At 38.3% G+C, this 19,197-nt stretch overlaps 1 protein-coding gene across 8 annotated transcripts in view; it reads right to left on the bottom strand.

Moving 5' to 3' along the window:
* The window catches only part of MCTP1 (multiple C2 and transmembrane domain containing 1), a 406,611-nt gene that overhangs the window by 187,622 nt on the left and 199,792 nt on the right, over positions 1-19,197 (bottom strand). For 5 of the 8 annotated variants that reach the window (XM_040986053.1, XM_040986052.1, XM_040986057.1 and 2 more), the window contains 2 exons: positions 4,656-4,826; positions 598-728 (listed from right to left, as the gene is read on the bottom strand). In XM_040986053.1, the coding sequence (XP_040841987.1) occupies positions 598-728; positions 4,656-4,826 (302 nt within the window). Of the gene's footprint in view, positions 1-597; positions 729-4,655; positions 4,827-8,398; positions 8,468-12,482; positions 12,543-19,197 lie in introns of all 8 variants that reach the window. The other 3 variants (XM_040986050.1, XM_040986054.1, XM_040986051.1) reach the window with 3 other exon arrangements.

The raw sequence follows: 19,197 nt of genomic DNA on the forward strand, positions 1-19,197 counted from the left end.
ACAATTCTGACTCAAGTTATCCTACGAAAATGAGCTTAACTTGGTGAAGAAATGGCACGTTGTTAGAAACACTTCTTTCTTAACTGCGGTTGCAGATGTATATGCGTCTGCCCCACTTAACGTGCTCCTTTTGCTAACTCACAGGAACTCTTCTACAGATTTATGAACTCCCAAAAGATTATAAAGATTCCCTACTTTGTAGGGAGTTGTAAGAAATAATGTATTTCATGGTCACAATGTGCTTTGTGAAAATAAGTACGGTCTGAGATCACTGGAGAGCCTGAATATGCTCTTTGTTCCATCAAGCATCTCATATCAGATGAAATTCCTCCTTCTCAACTCCCATAACTTTTGTGCACCATGTTTCTGACATCTGGGGAAATTTTCTAGAAATAAGACTTGGGAGGACTCGTCTCGAACAACTGGTCAAAACTGCCACCTACTGGTCAGTCTTCAAATCTGCTTTTCAGTTTAGCCAAGCATTGTTTCACTGTGGCAAGACAGGGAAAGGGCATTTATGACCATCAAAGTATAAACATTCTTTTTAACAAAACTCAGACTCTCCAGAGTGAACCAAAAATGACCAAGGGCACCAACCTGCCGATGAAATCGTCCCTTTTTCCAGCATCCTTGTCCCACGCTGTGATATCAATGATTCCTCCTCTCTCCTCATAGAGATGGAAATCAAATTGTTCTCGCCACTGAGGATTCAAAGTTTTTGGCATAATCTGGAAAACGCAAAGTCATGATTGCTTTTCCATAGAAAAATCACTAAAACATTTGACTTAGCACTCCCAATAAAACTGGAAAAAGAATGTACATATCCATTTGAACAAGAATCCAGAAATAATAGGAATAATACAGAAATAACTGGACCTCTACGACCTTTGTTATTGAAAACCTGAGTAGATGCTAAGGAATGTGACCTGTAAATCAGATGACATCTCTTGATAATCTTCAACAGGTTACAAAAATGTGAATTATATAGAAAACAGAAGCAGTCTAGAAATTAAATGGCTCAGTCAGACGCCAGCATTTATTCTGTATCATCACTGTAAAGGTCTCGTTCTCGGTTACCTCATCCTAAAGGAACATGAGGATTCTGAGGCTTTCCTTTTTTTTATCGTTAATTTGCACACACACTGGAATCCTGAGCTCAGTACAAGAAAAAGAGATCAGGCAATTCCAAGAGAGTGGGAGGAAAAAGAGAAATGAAAGTCAAGGATTTCTACCTTGGAATGTCAACACCACCAGACCGACCTTGTTGCATACAGGGAGGGATTAAGACTGGGTGTTTCAATGAGCCACGAACGCTTACTATTTGTTGGGATCCAGGATTGTTCCCTCAAGGCCACATGCAAAATGATCTTTGTGCCCTAGTAAGTGAACACAGATATGTGCGGGTAAATAGATATATGTTTACACACACACGTATGAAGCACTTTTTACATATCATATGGGAATATGTATGTGATATGTATATACACATTTTAAAAGTTCGTGGAAAATAGAATCAAAATATAAATTTATTTTGGTGCAAAAATTTGAAATCCATGCACATTTTTTCCTGAGGTCGGGCAAGAATGAAGTAAGGAGCCTGGAACTCCATTGGATTCTCCCACGTGGGCTCTGGGTACCCCAGAACCGAAAGCACTTCTTGTCTGCCAGGGTGCACCTTAGCAAGAAGGTAGAATTGGGAGCGAAGCAAGACTCCAACCCAGATACTTTGGAATGAACATGTATAAGTGTCCCAAGTCGTGTCTTATATGCTTTGCCAAACACCCACAGCCTAATATAAATTTGTTAATATACATTTCCCCTGAGTTTTTGATCTCTCTCTCATATACATAGATTTCATTTTTTTTTGTACTCCAAAGATTTTTATTTCAGCCTCCCTGAAGCTCTTAAAGTAGCTCATACATATCCTTCATGTTGTATGCACAAGAGAAGTGCACTTCTTTTTAAAAAATTATTTCTATTGGAAAGGTGGATATACAGAGAGGAGGAGAGACAGAGAGGAAGATCTTCTGTCCAACGGTTTACTCCCCAAGTGGCCGCAACAGGTGGAGCTGAGCCAATCCAAAGCCAGGAGCTTCTTCCAGGTCTCCCACGCAGGTACAGTGTCCCAAGGCTTTGGGCCATCCTCGGCTGCTTTCCCAGGCCACAAGCAGGGCTGCCGGGATTGGAACTGGCGGCCATATGGGATCCTGGTGCATGCAAGGCGAGGACTTTAGGCACTGGGCCCCAGAAGTGCACTTTTTAACTAAGAACTCAGATAAGAAACTGAGTAGACTCAATCAACCAAGTGACTTCTATTGAGCTGTTTAAAATCCCAGTCATCACTGCCCTAAACAACACTCCTATTTGTTTCCCTGCTCTTTCTTTTCAGCTGGAGGACATACACTAGTCTTTTCTTTTTAATGTATGACTGACAGATATTCAGAAGTAAAGAGTTTGGAAGCAGTGAAGTATGTTATGTGCAAAGGTAATGAAAATGAATCACAATTTTTAAAGTTCATAAACTGAAGTTAATCAGTAATAGATCATGGCAAGAAAGAGCAAAGAGAGGCACATCTCCATAGCTGGGCTCCATATTTTATTCCTAAAGAGCACAACTATAAAAATAAGTAATGTTTTAAGCCTACCAGAATATGGAAATGATGTTATCTGAGAAAGGACAACCCAGAAGTGGTCATAGGTACCTATTTTTGGAATCTGTAGCTACTTTAAAATGTCTTCAGCCACACATGTGGCCCTGGGTGAACGCTTTGATAATTCATTTGTCTTATAACGGGGCTCAGATGAACTGTGATGGTACTTTTGGGGTGTATTCTGTCTTCTTTATCTAGCCATAAACCTTAAACTTATCCAGTTTCTTTTTTTAGGATTGTCTTCCCTGCAAAATTTTGTTCTGGAGAGAAACGAAGCCATCCCTTTGCACTGGCAACTCCACGAGGTTAGAAGCCAGCTGCCAGCAGGACTCACTGCGGGTTAATGAGTCAGCTCTGGGGATTTCTGACTTTCTGAAGCAAGCATATAAACTTCCTGGACCAGGAGGGATCTCGGCAGGTTGTTCATCAAAATCCAGGACATCGACACCAAGGTGAAGGAAGTCCCATCAAATGAAACATGATCTTCAGTACGCAATGTTCAGGATCAGTTAACTCTAAACATGAATTATACCAGCATAGAGGTCATGGTTGAATGCTGCATTAACACTATACTAATGTAATTGGATGCTCCCAGGATACAGCTCTCAATATCATGGCTTTTACTAATTTTATTAATTAAACCAACAGTATAATGATAATACTATTCTTATTTAATATGATGCAGTCATGTACTGTATAACATAAGAACATTTTGGTCAAGGATACAGTGCAAATACAACTGCAGTCCCATGTGATTTCAATGGAACTGAAATTCCTATGACTTTGTGCTATGTTGTAGCTCAATGCCAGCACTCCAGTGCTTGTGGTGGTGCTGATGTAAGCAAACCTGGTACAATGCCAGTTGTATAAAAGTACAGCAACACAGTGAAGCGAAAGGACTACTTTACTGACATATGTATTGATATTGACTATAATCTTTCTTTTTTTTTTTTACCATTAGCTTATACACTTTATGCTTACAAAAAAAAAAGTTTACTGTCCAACAGTATGCTGTGTTGTAGCCCAGGATCTCCCACACTTTGTGTTTACAATGGTCTCTTGATTGTTTAATTTTTCCTTGCATTTGATTTCATCTCATGCTGTATCATTCATTCTAGCCCTAGGAGCAATACACTCTATCATCTAGTCATGTATGTATCTATTCATCCATCCATCCATCCTTTATAGCCTTGCTACATCATGGGCTACAACATCTAAATTCATGCTAAGCAATACCTGACTACTACTAATGTAATGATCGTTATATACCATAACTGCTGCTACTCTTCTGTCAATACCATCTGTTGAGTGTCCACAATGGGCGAGGCACTCATCTTAAGTTTTTACATGAATAACATATATCCATCAAATCTCCTCCATAACTTTGTTAGCTGACATTCGTTTAGTTGTGAGTTTTACAGATAGAGAAATTAGGGCCTGTAAAGACAAAATAACTTGTCCTGCAGTATGTCCCTTGTTGTAGCAGCAGGAATTTGATCCTTTGCTTCCACATCAATTTAGAAACCTGCGTACTGCACTGCAGCCATTCAGGTTGGGTCAAGTGAACTAGAATAATGTGCGAAGACTCTGGGCATGTGATGGGAGATTTTGAGGTATTTTCAGGACTGATACTAGTACCTGTTGTCATTGTCACATCAGTCAGTACTCATTAAGCTCCTCAAATGCAGACTTCCACTAGGCTCCTTACAGGTGATTGCTTCTTGTTCTTTTTAAACATCTGCACAGGTACACTAAGAGATAGGTCTTACCATGTTTTTTGTGTTACAGCTGAAAACACTGAGACAGGGAAGTTAAGAAGTTTATCCAAGGCACATCAAGGAACAAATGTAATGTAGTTGTCAGTCTGGTCTGCCACTGTATTCAGAAGAAGTTGTGCTAAGCATTTAAAAAAGTGTCTACTGCTTTCAGCCCCCCGAGATTGGCCATTCATCAGCTGGTGTCCTGTAAACAGTGACATGCACACACAAGATAATAGAGGGCTACCTTGCTCTTGTACTTTTGATGTCCAAGACGAAACTTGACATAAGGATCGCTCAGCCCATTGGAGTCCATGGCCTTCAGGTCTCGCCCCTCAATCAAGGTGATGCTGACGATTCCTCTCCACAAGTGTGATTTTCTGTGTAGGTCTGATAGACGTAAACTTTGGGTCTGAAACTTTAGTCAAGGGAAACTGAGTTAGTTTATTGTATTTGAAATCCAAATATCTCATTAATCCTTCCCTTGTTGTTTTAGATTTTCTTTAACAAAATGGTTAAAATTTTAGAAAAGATTTATGGAGTATTATGTACTGATTATAAAATTGTTAACAAACTATAAAACTATCTCATGATATATTTTTGTATTCCAGAGAGTGCTCAAAGAATATTAATTTTTAATATTGTAAGACATATATACTTCAAAAAATCAAGTTATTCTGAGTGTCAAATACATTTTTGTCAAAATACATAAAAATATTATAAATCCCAAAGGTTTTATATTGTGATATTTAATTTTAACATTAATGGTTTCTGAAGATCTATCTTTTTCTTGCTACAAATGGACTTTTTAAGTTGCAAGAATAGTTGCAATTTGTTTGGGTACTTTAAAAACTTTTTGCCATGTTATTTGAAAGCTGAATTTTGCTCAGAAGAAAACTATTTAAGTGTTACGGAACAGGAAACTCGATCATTATGCCAACCTAAGATGTCTTCCTTATGTCTGAAACATGCATCACAAATATTTTAGATTGTTTTTAAAATTACATATCTGATTTATATTGGCAAGTATGTTTCTGGATTTACTCCATTCATTTCGGAATCTGATCAACTTTCTTTAATGATTTTTACTATGCTCAATTCTAAATCACAATATTAAAAACTGTGAGCAAAATAGGAATTCTAAAAAAAGTATGTCTACTGGAGATGGTCATATTAAGTCTTGAAGCAAATACTATAGGAACAAGCCAGAGAAAGTAATTACATATTCAACACCAACCAATGCTATAGAATTACCATTTTCCTTACCAAAAATGTTTCTTCTACTTATAGGCATTTCATGAAGAAACCCTCGATCCTGAGGTAGCATACTTCTAAATTATGAGTTGCTCCTTTTCTACCTAACCCCTTCTAGCTAACATTATAAAGAGCCTATTTCAGGTCTCTCATCCTCTCAGTTAAACTACTGACCCTCTTCCATTTCATATCAATTCCACAGGCATTTTATTCATCATCATCAAAAACTCATGCCTTCCAGGATACTTTTCACGGAAAATGAAAACTAGACCCTTTGAAAAGTAATATTTTTAATATCTGAACATTCCAATTGAATTGTTTCTAAATAGCATTGTATATTGCCCTTGTGCCTTGTGAAAAGGAAGTCTTGAATACATTGCTGGGAGTTCAGGCTTGTGAATGTCAACATAGGACTTGGTCTCCACACTTCTCTGTGAGCTCAAGTGTGTGACTGCGTTCCACCTAACAGTGAGGGGTTTGTGGGGGTACCCACAATGCCATCAGATTCCATGCCCACTTCAATAACAATCCAATCCATCTGCTGCCTATACAAGCACTGGCTTTCTAGAATGGATTTTATTTGAACAAAGATTAACATCTATCTAGAACCTGTTGCATCAGGGGTGGTCAAGGTTTTTGTTTTCATTTTGGTTCAGAGAGTTAACGTGTTTTAGGATTAGAAAATGCAGCAAGCCATTTCAGCCTGTGAGCGCTTGGGTGACTGATCCCCTTGCTTGTACAGCTGGCGACACTGCCTGGAGCAGCAGACGCTGGACAATCAGGCCGGATTGTCCATCTGACATTTCTGTTATGGGATATAAGCGCAAAGGAGGAAAAGAAGGGAAAGCAATACCATGCAAAGCAAGGATGATTATCTTAGCAACGACCAATATGCTAGAAACTGTCTATTTATAGTGAGCTTTAGGATCATTTGGTTTCCACTAAAACCTTACGAAGCAGGAAGGCAAGGGCTCTTAACCACACTTGACTGATGAGGGATCTAAGGCTTGGAGTGCCCGGACTCACCAATGGTGGGCATGGGACTAGAATCTTACTATTTCTGGCCTTGATTCCTGAGCTTCTCCAAAAGTAGGTGTTGAGGGTATACTCTCTTGTTGGTTTAAAGGCCCTGGTAATTTACACGGGATGCTGCCACAGGGTCTTCTCCAGGCAAGCATACTGGTTACAGTGCAGATTTTCCTCCATGGTAATTCATGCAACCACCCTGAGTTATCTTGTGTGTGAGGACATACAATTACAACGGCTCAACTTGTTGCAGCTTCAGGCCATTTTTCATGAGTTCTTTAGAGGATGGATGTTACACCCAATACTTAGACCAGCACCAATCAAATTTTTGGTGAGACTGTCAGAACTTCTTCCATGTTAGTAGTTACTTTTAGGGAACTTATTGTAGGAGTGGTATTGAACTAAATTCCACATTTAAGCAAACTCTGAAAACTCCCAACTCTGATGCTTTCTGAGTCATTTGTTTGCCTGTTTAAAAAGATTTCCTTCTGCTGTGGAGGTATTTTCTCAATGAGTGGCCCACAGATCAGTATCCCTTCTGGGAACTTGCTAGAATTTCATATTCTTTGAATCCATCCCAGTCTAACCACCTCAGGGACTCCAGGATGGATCCTGAATGCTGGTTGCATCTGCTCTTCAGATGGCTGATATACCTGTTCCAGCATGAGAAAACCTCCATGAAAGGATGCGTGTACAGCGTCCTGGACCTGCTCTCCCACTAGGTCACAACACCTACTGTTAGCAGAATCACTAACACTTCCCACCTTCTGGCACACATTATTTCTGCCACGTAAATTCCTTCTACAGTATTCAGGAAAAGACTGCAGTCTAGCTATCTGGAGCACATAAAAGCATTAGAAGCCCTCCGGACAACTAAGACAAGGTCCATTTAACTTTCTTCCTTTGTAATTTTAAGTCATAGAATGCATGTTAATAACACATATTTCCTGAAGGGTTGATGATCAGTCAGCAAAACATCACTTATGGAGTACCAAAAGGGCAAGGGGTAACTAATCAATCCAAGATGCTTCTCAACAGAGTAGCCTGGTATGGTTGGTATTAGTTGTATTAGTTATTGAAGTTAGGTTTTCAAGCAGCTATTGATTATATTAGAGCTATTTCAGAAGGGAGAAAGAGAAAAGGACAAGAAAAACAAAATACAACTCAGCTTCAAAGCAAAGATTCAAGTCTGCAAAAGGAGAAAAAAAAATAACACACGGAGTTGTGAACTTTCAAAGTGGTCCTTTTAGTGGTCCCTTTGTTGACGTTGCATCTGGCCTTCCAGGCTGGGAGTCAGTTCTTGAAAAGTGCAGTTTCATGTTTACCTCAACATGTACCCACGTGACCCTCAGACCCACCAAAGGCACCACCATTTGCATAAGAAAAGTTCTTCCATGTGCCAAATTAAGGAAGAATAGCAAACTACCAGGTAACAACATTAACTGCAAAGTTGGAGATCAGCTAGTCAACAGCATGAGTTCTTACTAAGATTTTAGAAGTAGTAAGCTGGAACTCTAAAGAGTATATTAGTTGACTTCCATCATTTCTTTAAAGAAAAGAAAGCAAAACAAAACAAAACCTTGAACACAATTCCCTCTCACATGTATGGAACAGATGCAGAGGATCCGAGCGTTTATGTCAGGGCAGTGTTGGTTCTGAGAGCTGACAGCTCATGCAAGCCCCACAAAGGTACAGGAAACGAGCAGTGGCACTTACTTGTGTGCACGGAAGCTCTGCTCTGCAGAAGCCCAAGACTCGGGATGCAGGCCTGCCACGTGTCTGGATGGAAATGAACCATCAGAGCTGTCCAGAAAAGCTTTGCCCGACTCAACCCTCCCAAGTTTTAATCAGCATTTACAATTTCTTCTTCAAAGCCCAGAATTCGACAAAACAGATACTTGCTTCTCACACATCTTAGAAAATCTCTTTCTAGCACAGTGAGGATAAAGTGCCCATGCAATTCTATATAGTTCTCTTAGGAGAACGATGTTGCAGTGGTCAAGAAATAAAGCTCAGAGGTTACATGTGGCAGAAACTGCTTAGGTGCATTTAGGTTAGTAGACTGATGTGTCAGAGAAAAGAAACAGGGCAAAAGGAATCAGGAACAGTAATTTTTTCAACTCCATGGCTTCAAAACTTTTTGGAGTTATTTTCCCCTGGGGCCAAAATTCTAATGCTTGGAAAGAATGAGCATTACATGGACCAGAGCCAGCAAGTATGACCTGTTAACCTTGCATCAATCTGTGGGTCTCCCATAATGATTAAAGAGATGTATGTGATATTAGAAAAGCTTCACCTCATACAAGACTTCTTTTCTGTCTTTGCTAACCAAAGCAACCCCCTCCCCAAATCCTTTTATTAGTAAAACCAAAAGCAACGGAGCAGCGAGAGATGAACGAACAACGATACAGCTGGACAGGAAATCCTGGAGGGAAATTAAGATGGTGGAGCTGATGGTATGAATGAAAGGAGTTGGAGAGCAGCTACAAGTTTTTAAACAACAGTACTGTGATGGGAGGAGAGGTATCGGCCCTAATAATATCAACAAGGAGTTGAGGATGAGGTCAATCGAGAGAGGGGTTAGATCAACACAAATACAGAAATGCATCCAACAGTTAAGAGGTGCTGCAATTTTTGTACTTCTCATGACAGGCGTATCATTGTCCAGGCAAAGGATAAACAGGGCACAGACAGGACAAGTCTCTAGTCAAAAGGATAGAGATGGGCAAGGCTGACATTGGAACTTGGGGCTGCTGATACCTAAGCCATGATTTCTCCCATGAGATCTCATTTTGGGGACATAGCTCAAGAAGTTCATGATACAATAAAGAAGAAAAACTGGTACAGAATTTTTCAAAATGCTATGTCTTCCATTTAGATGCAATATTTTATAGATTATGAAGAAAGGCTAATTAGGAGCTTCAAGGAAGCCACAGCAGGCAGACGGTAATAATCTTAGCATATGCTACTCAGTAAAACATATGAGAATTAACTGTGTCATAGAATAAATTATAGTCTATTGTCTGCTTAAAACTGATGAAATTGTAGCCTCAAGCACATAATGAGAATACTTCTATATTCCAATTCTAGTTAAGAACTTTACTTATTCCCTAAAAACCAGATCAGTAGCAATAGGACTTCTACTATTTTGGATTCTGACTTAAAAATAGATCAAAACCAAGAAAAAACATATTTGGATTTCACAAGTGACCAAAGGAACATACTGGTGGCAGTCGCCTCTGTGTTATGAACAAATAATCCTTGGCTTTGATCACCTCGGTTTTCATTACCTGTACACAACCCACTCCTTCCAAATGAGACCTGTGTTTACAATAAGCCCTGTGTGGGGAGAGCTGTCTCCTCCATTGTCAGCACAGGAGGCCACATGCTTTCATTTAATCAAATGATCCAGCAGACATGACAAAGAAGAGATAATGACCGCCTCGAATGACTGCATTGTGCTGCCAGGGCTAGAGTGCGGGGCAATTATTTACTCAATCCCAGGCACAGACATGTCCCATCCTTCCCTTTGCCTGCACAGTTGATTCCAGTGAAAGGCCCCTGGATGATGAAATCCTTACAGCAAATCCGTTCAGCAGGCGTCATTCTCTCGAGGCAGGATTGCCTTTTCCCAAAGCTGTCCTGGGGCTTTGTCCGGCCTCTGCCCAACAGTCTTCATCTAATAACACAGTTTCGATCTGTCCTTTCTTAGGTATTCCACTGACCCTTTAATCTTCAGAGACATGCTCCTGGTTTTTCGCTTTGAGTTTTATTTTTTAAATTTCTATGACTCCCTAATATCATTTATGGTGCAAGAAGTCATTTGTATTTAAATATGATGTTTCAGCTTTTGTGGCTGACCAAGCACAAACTTCTACTGTTTGCTCAAAATGAAACTAGTATAAAGTCATCATATACGTTGTAATCTTGTTGGCTTGCTAAAATATTCTAAAATTTTCTATTAATGGCATGGAAAATAAATAATTATATGGAGTTTGATTTATGAAGACTTTTTTTGGAGTCCGATGATTACAAGTTACACGTGTTTTGACACAGGAAATATTAATTGCACGGTTGACTTTCTTAAATAGATTCGTCACTGGAAATGCTGCCACAGTCAAGTTCCTTGGGGGCAGTTGCACAACTGACTTGCATGCAAAGGTAACTTTTGCAAAGAAAACCTCTTATGATATTAAAAAAAATTATAAGATTTTTGTCTTATTTCCATACCTAAATATGGAACTAATAACTTCTCATGTCATATAATAGTTGATTTGTTCAAAATGCAAGTGTCTTAGCACAGTCACGTTCTTATTTTAGTCAGTAAAAGGTCTTCAAACCTTTTTCAACCACACTTTTACCTGACCCTACCACAAGGTGACGGACTACATAACTCCATTTTTTTCTGTTTTATGATCCTTTTCTTCGACTTTATATGAGTTACCTTGGCCTAGCCTAGCTTTTCGCATCTTCCCACATGACATTTTCTCTTTAATACAGTAAAATGTACTTGTAAGATGGTTTAATTAATTGCAGAGACTAGATGGTCACTCAATGGGGAAGGCTGGGAAAAAGCAAGGATGTTAAGATGACCACACTTTAATGAGAAGTCAAGTCATTAGTGAAATGATGACTTTAAATAATTGTTTCATAGACGTTTCATTGTTTTCAGACTCAACGTCGATTAGCCATACATGGTGCTTAATGTGGTGGGTCCTAAGATAAGGTATCTGATAAAATCACAGTATTGGTAGGTCTTGAGAAAAAAGTGAAAAGCAATGTTGTAAAAAGTCACCTTCCATGGAATATTATGGAACGAATCAAAAGCAGTCATCCTGTGAGATCAATAACAATCCGTGGATATGTAAGAATTCCTGCTCCTTTCGCAATTACAGGCTAAGAGAGTAGAGGGAAAGGAAGTGAAGAGATAACATTTATGAATGAAGCATTCAGTGGTGCCACGACAAATGTGTGTCAGAGAAGGGTGATGAGGAGAGGTGCTTTATAGTACCCCAATGACTAATGAGTCCCTCTTGTACTTATCGCTCTGGACAAAAGGTAGTTTTCACTCTCGAGAAGTTTGAGAGCCAAGAAAGGAAAAGTGCAAAGCTGTAAGACGATAGCATTTTTATTGCAACATCTACTGCTATGTGCATGTGTGACGTGTGGATTTTCAAAGAAAGAAGGATGTTCTTAAAGGACGAAGCATGTTAAAAATGAATCATGCTGTGCACCGTGTTGGAGCAGAGAAAAACGTGGATGACAGAGCTTATCATGTTTAAGTCAGCAAAGAGCGAATCACATTGTAATGGCATTGAAAGCCAATGCTCAGGGAAATTTTCATTTTTTCTTCTTTAAATCCAGAGCAAAGTTGATCATACCAATTATAGCATACTTAGATATTTCAAGTAAAGTTGGTGTAACACAAATAATTTTGTTTTCCTCTATCAGATATGGAAGGAAAGTGATCCTACTTTATGAAGGAAAAAACCTTAGTGGGTCATCCGTCAATCCCATCACATTATTTGAATGGAATTAAGCATTTGGAATAAACCTGGTCCCAGGAAGAACTGACCGAAGGAATATGCTAAACACATCAACGAATGTGACAGGTGAAGAAGGAAGAGCCGGTCACATGGATGATGAGGCATAAAAGTTAACAAAGGCAATAAATGAGCATGTCACTCTGAGAGCCTGTTTTTAACAGCATAATTCCTGATTCACCTTCACCTTTTAAAGCCACTATCCAGAACCAACGTTTGTGAAATATTAACATAAAGGATTTAAACATTACCCTCCAAAAGAAAGACTTCACAGAGAAATAAGATCCAATCACTTCATTTTCTGAGAGCTCCTAGAAACAAACAAATATTTAGCCAAACTTGGGGATGTTTTTGAGAATACTTAGAATTCTAAATCAGGACAAACAAAACAAATAAAATTAAAGCATAACAAAAACAAATTATATACACCAACGATACTTTGAATAGATAGAAAGTAAAAATTTTTTCCCTTGAATAGATTTTTCCTACTCATCTATGATAATGGGGATAGTGAAGTTTAGAGAGTATTGTTTGTGTTATTTTTTTAAAGTATCCTTACCTCTTTTTTTCCTTTGTTTTTAGTTATTGCTTAGCATGTCTCAGCATCTGATGTTTCATTACAGAAAACAGAACTACTTAAACATAACTTAAGATTTATCTATCCCTTTTAGAAATAAGTGGGTTAATCACAGGCCTCCATCCAATTTTTTGTAAAAAGGTAGAATTTTTACATTAAAAACTTTCATCAGATCAAAGTTGGCTTAATTCACTGCAAATTGATTTCTTAATTCTATGAGACAATATTCTACACTAAAATATTACAAAATTTTGATAAAGTGAAATCAACTTAAATTCAGTAGGTGGAAAACACCCTTTTTTCATTTTTTTCTTTATTTTTGACAATCTTTACATGGTTAATTAGGGCACAAAGGTTCAAGGGCTACAGGAAAGTGGGTAAGACTGTTATTTCCACATTTTTTTCTGTGTCTCGGGTAAAGGGGGAGATAAAGGGAGAAGCTCCACCCAGTCTCCCACCCATCCCAGGTCCCCGATGTGGGGCATGCTCCAAGGGTCTTGCTCAAGTGATTTCAACAGTTCAACAGTTATGAATTGCTGCCAATCTTGCCATTTCAAGCACGATGAGGTCACTGCAGAATCCACTGATTGACATAGTCCACCTTAGAGTCTCCATTTACTCACTTTTACACTGCCAACATATGGCTGGGGTAGTTGATTGATTTGTTCTGTCCTCTGTTGTGGTGCCAGGTGTCCTCTGCAGGTTCCGATAGACTGCCATATCCTCCATGTGCAGCTGGTTATACTCTCCACTGCTCTGTCTGAGCCTCTGAAGAGGCTCGGCTCTGGCACTTGCAGTCAATGGCAGACCATGGAATCTGCACTTCTCTTCATGATTAGGGTTCTGAGTCTGGCAGTTTGATTGGGGAGATCCCAAAAGAAACTTTATCTGAGGTGATCCCAGACCAGATTCTTGTGTGTACTTGCAAGTACAGGGTCTGGTACAGTCCATCACCCCAATCAGCTGGTGGTTGCAATTGCTGGGTCAGTTCTGTTTCCAGCCCTGTCTTCCACTGGAACCAAGGGGTAGAACACCCATTTTTAAACAGACCTTTTAAATGACATACTTCCTTAGAACTTTAAATGTTTGCATTTTGTCTCTGGGTGTCACTTATGATAACATGGGAAACTGATCACCCTTATGGGAAGGCATGAATCTTTGACGCTTATATAAAGAGGAAGCTATGATGCAACAGTGTCAACTGTGCTATGTATTTTGTCTTAACACCTGAGATGGTTGTGCCCCAGCACCTGGGAGATGCCTAATGCTCCATAGACAGTTAGCAGCCAGTTGGATTGAAATTTGGCTGGGATGTATTTTCTTTCCAAACATGGCATAAAAAAATCATATTAGAAAAGAATAATAGACCAAAATACTTTAGGATGTTTAGCATTTTGAGCAATCTAACTTTATGCAATTCTACCTGTGCTGTCATTTATCCCCCTTGGGGAAATCTACTCTTTAATAAAAACCAGTAACATTTCCCCAAGTTCTTGGTTAGGATTAATTTCAGCCACATAGATGCCTCATGCCAAGAGATCGTCAAGTGACAAAGCACACTTAAGGCACTGTTTTACCATCACTGTAGAATAACAACCGATCTATATTTCCACTTACGTTTTTCATCCCCTATATTTTGCACACTACCGCTTCAATTTCCAAGCTGATGAAAAAATTCTCTAGAAAAAGACACTTGTCTTCAGACACTGGGGCAAAAACCTTATATCAAGTAATTGCAGTTTTTTTTTTTTTTGGATGCTATGTTATTTTTCCATCCCAAGGAACAAGCACAAAAATACTGTTTCAATGCTTAATTCTCTTCACCTTGATTTGCAATTATTTTAATTGATCAGTATACTTAGCAACATGGCTAAAAATGTTAAAATAACATATAAAATCTTACTACCAAATCTTACATAGTTTCTCTCTATACGATTTGAGTCAATGACACAAATTATATAGCTGTGAAATTTATCCTGATGTAAATATGAAAAGGCAAGTTTAATGGAGGTGAAGGCTCTTGGCTCTACACTCAACATACTGTTGCGCAAACGAGGTCATCACTGAACAATCAAAGCATTAATTCATTAAGGTTTCTTCTGGTCTAAGGAGATTAATACTGTAACTCTACCAACGTCATTCTTTCCCACTTTCCTCAGAAAAAGGCAGACAATACTGATCTCGTTGTGTGTCTGGTATTTAAAAAGAGATTGATGACTTTTGGGAGTGGGGTGGGAGTTTTAATGATGGAGATTTAGGACTTACGCATCTCTATTCTACATGTGAGCAACAAAGACATTAGCTACACTGAGTCCACTGAATTCCCTAGGGTGTACTTTTCATGCCATATTAAATTACTTCTGTTAATCAACAACAATTTCACTTTATAACTTACATTCTCGCATAAATACAGGTCTTTATTTTAAATGAAACAATTTAATTTTCTTGTGGGCCGTTGTGCCACTTATTGCTCTGTCTGGGTATGAAATAAACAACAGGTCAGCTAAGACCTTCCAATCACTGGAGTTTGTAATAACAAGAACAAGATAACAAAACACCTGGCATTCTAATGACACATGTTGATTTCATTATGCAGGGAAAGAAACCCAGCATGATCCATTAATGAATTCTAGAGCAATCGTAAATATTTAGTTCCACTTCAATCTTCATGAAGAACAAGGCTATGTGATAAAATTAAGACGTTACAACAAAAGGAAACAAAACACAAGCTAGAGGCGTCCAAGTGATAAAGGAAAATGATGAAAGTTATTCACAATAATAACCTGTTGAATTATTTCTGAAGTCTCTCATTTACTAAAGTGGTTAACACCAACCCAGTGCATCAGTTTTAGATCTAATTTAAGTGAGGTAGCCATTCTCATTACACAGCATCTATTTGTAAGACTAGGATTTCTTTTGGTCAGTGCTATCTTGGGCAATGATGGGAGTAAAAAGTGATGAAGTATGTAAGTAAATCATTTACATTAAGCTTCCTGGACAGACTATATTCACTGTTCATTAAACCTGTGGTTCCTGGAGATCCCATCCTACCAGTGAAGTTGATTCATGAACGTCAAGCAGGCCTATCCACAGTTACATCAACCAGGCCCTTGGAAGCAAAATTTCACAAAATTAAAAATTGTTTCAACTGCAGACATTTGGGGGTATACTAATGCAAGAATAAAAAAATAATGTTCTCATACTCCACTTAACGTCTACCTAACCAAGCATCTGTCTACCTTTCTAACTAATGTCTACCTTACTTATTTGTTTAGAGTTAAAATGCCGCAATCTTAGAACCTGTCCATGGGTGTGTTATGCTGGAGTCCCCCTGGATCAGCCCAGGGAGGGTCTTGGGTCACTTCTGACACATGGCAGCCAGGTGAAGGCGGAGTAGCAATCAACCAGTAAGCATCATAGCCAAGGACACAGACTTTGAGGAATCTGCCCTGGGTGCGAGATGACATTTTGTCCTTTGTGCCAACTCACCCAGATGTGCTCTCAGAAGCACCTGTGCCATTTAAAATACTCAACATGGGCAAATAAAAGCAATGTCATTGTTACAGTAGATCTCTGAAGTTATGAATGATAGCACATAAAAATGCATGATATTTCTGCCCCTGGTTAAATATTCTGACAACAACAAGAACATATCATCTCACTATGAAATTTAACTATAGTTTGATGTATTTTGTAGAATAATCAAATATTAACTGGCACTATGATTATATCCATGTTGTAAATAGCCTACTAGAAATTTCAGTAGTTTGTTTCCTGGAGTCAAAACATACACATCCTAGAATTGCTTTTTGTGGTTTGTTCTTGAATTCTGGAATCTCAGGAGTGTTAATTATGACAATGACTTTACAGTGCTTCCAAAGAACAGGGATTTGGGTACACAGGGAATAGCAAAATGACAATTTTAAAATTAAGTTTAATTTTCCCCATCAAAAACATGAAAGTTTATTATTAGACCTGAGACACCAAAGTTCTTTTGCTCATTCTTGGTCGACCAGTAAAGTGTTCGCTTATTATAGCTGAAAAAAGTCACCTGTTCTTGAACAGGATGTGAGGTTTCACTAGCAAGGACTTGATAATTGTTAAATAATGACTTTTTCCCATTATTCTTACTGGCTGCGTGAGATCTTCAAAAACGTGTTAATCTGTTTCTCCACTGTTACTTAAATGAAAGCATTTACAGGTTTTCACTGATGCATTTTTAATGTGTCATCCAAGGTGTCAGGTTTGACTACGCCCTGCAGACTTGTTGAAAGAAGTCTTGTTTAAATTAATGTTATCCTTGCCAAATGTCTTATTAAAAATTGCTTAATTCAACCAAGGAATAAAATGCTTTATAGTTCATTAAAGCTAGAATAAGTGACAACAATAAAATCTTTATAAGAAGGAGTATCACAAAAAAGATATAAGCTCTCAAGTAATAGCAATTTTGATAATGAAACATCGTCAGTGATCCATATCATATTATGCAAATGATGAGCTCCTGTTAAAGAAAATAATTCTAAACAGTTATTATTGTGGATGGGAGCTTCCCCATGTTTACAGTATCACAACAGTTTTCTCATGTAATTCATTCAGTGAAAGCACATAAGTTCATTATTATTTCACTCTTATCCATTGAGAAATATACTTTCTCATTGAAGCTAGACACACACTCAAAGCAGTATAAAATCATAACATCTTATCATTGGACAGAGCCAATTATTTCATCGTTTCCTATGTTTGGTTTGACCCTTCAAAGTCTACTCAAAGATATATAGAAATCTTCTCTTTTAAGCTTATAAAACTTCCCTGATGAATAATTTAACCCATATAATAAATTATCAATGAAAAGTCTCCTCTGAAGAATAAAATACTGCAATAACTCAAAGTATTACCATTTCTCTGCCAAAACACATTTTGTCACATAAATGTAACTCTTTGACCGGGATAATTATCCAGTTGCCCAAGTTTAGGGAGACATCACTGTCTTTCTTCTTAAAATAACAATCTTGTGGTACAGCTGAGTGTGAGGCATACTTTAACATGTGCATGATGGAGAGGGTAAGCTTAGAAAATCAGAATGAGTGTTTGAAGACATTATGCTGCATGGAAGACAAGCTATTGTTGAATTTATAACCATCTCATGGCTGCCTATGTGTACCATAATAACACAACACCCATTTTATATATCCTCAGTTTTCAGAGGCAAGGCTAAGGATTTCTCTCTACTTTTCACCTACTTGTTATGAAAGGCTAATGCATTTAATCCAAATAACATATAAATTGATCCTGAACAGCCACCATGATCTCCTGGTCCTCACACATGATATATTCTTGATTTCAACAGTACATGTAACCCCAACTTAGGTGAGTGCCACAATTAGTATTCCCTCTGTGAGCATCCACGATTGACAAAATCTTGGGCACCAAAATATGGATAAGGAACCTCTTCCCTGAAATTCAAGATGATGGATATGACAAGCAGATATCTAGGTAGTGGGACATTCCAAGTATGGAAGGGAGACATGTGCATTAAGCACATAACATCAATTTGACTTTTGTCCCTCTGGAAGAACCTTCTGCAAGAACCTGAGCACAAGAGTAAAACCTGTGTCCTGAAAAGATTCAGTAACAGTAGCATACCATTCTAAGTCTTTGCGGCAAAGTTACTACATCTCAGTTTCAGGGCACCATTGACCTTCAAAAGACGAGGCTGCCTATTAGAAGACCCGCCATCATAATACATGAGACCCCATTCTTGTAAGTCAAGATTCCAAGAAAGAGAAGTGCAGGTGTTTATACGAAAATGCACCTCTGTGATCAAAGATACATCAACTGTAACCTAACTCAGGTGTCATACAAATTAATAATTGCACACACTTTCCAAAAACAAAACAGGAAAACTCCTTTCTCAGTCAAGCATTTTTCAGGAGAGTGATTTACAAAAGCGGTGCATTTTCAAGGAAGAGACGATATAGTAAAATTTAGGGAACTACAGGATCTACTGACTTCTCCCTTAGATTCCCAGGAAAAACAATTTGCTGAAGGAAAACACTCAATGCAGATTCCACCTAACAACACAGAGGGATGGTGAACCAGGAAGTGACGAAAATGCTAAGCTGTCTGTGGATTGTGAATTTAATCCTGTGTCATGTAACATGAATATAGATAAATACACACAAATGTTTTAGGGCACAGTGAAAATCTGATGAATGAACAAGTGTTCAGAACATTATCACAAAAAAAGAAAAATGAGTTAACTCAGCAATTCTGTACCCTCATTAAACTTTACAAAATTAAAAACTCTTTCAGCTAAAATCTCACATATTATCCATAACACACTTAAATCAGTACTGAGCTGCATGTAGGAATTCTGTGACAAGCTTTAA

Source organism: Ochotona curzoniae, unplaced genomic scaffold (genome assembly GCF_017591425.1).
Source record: "Ochotona curzoniae isolate NIBS_2020 unplaced genomic scaffold, NIBS_Ocur_1.0 contig_4501, whole genome shotgun sequence".
Taxonomy (NCBI): domain Eukaryota; kingdom Metazoa; phylum Chordata; class Mammalia; order Lagomorpha; family Ochotonidae; genus Ochotona; species Ochotona curzoniae.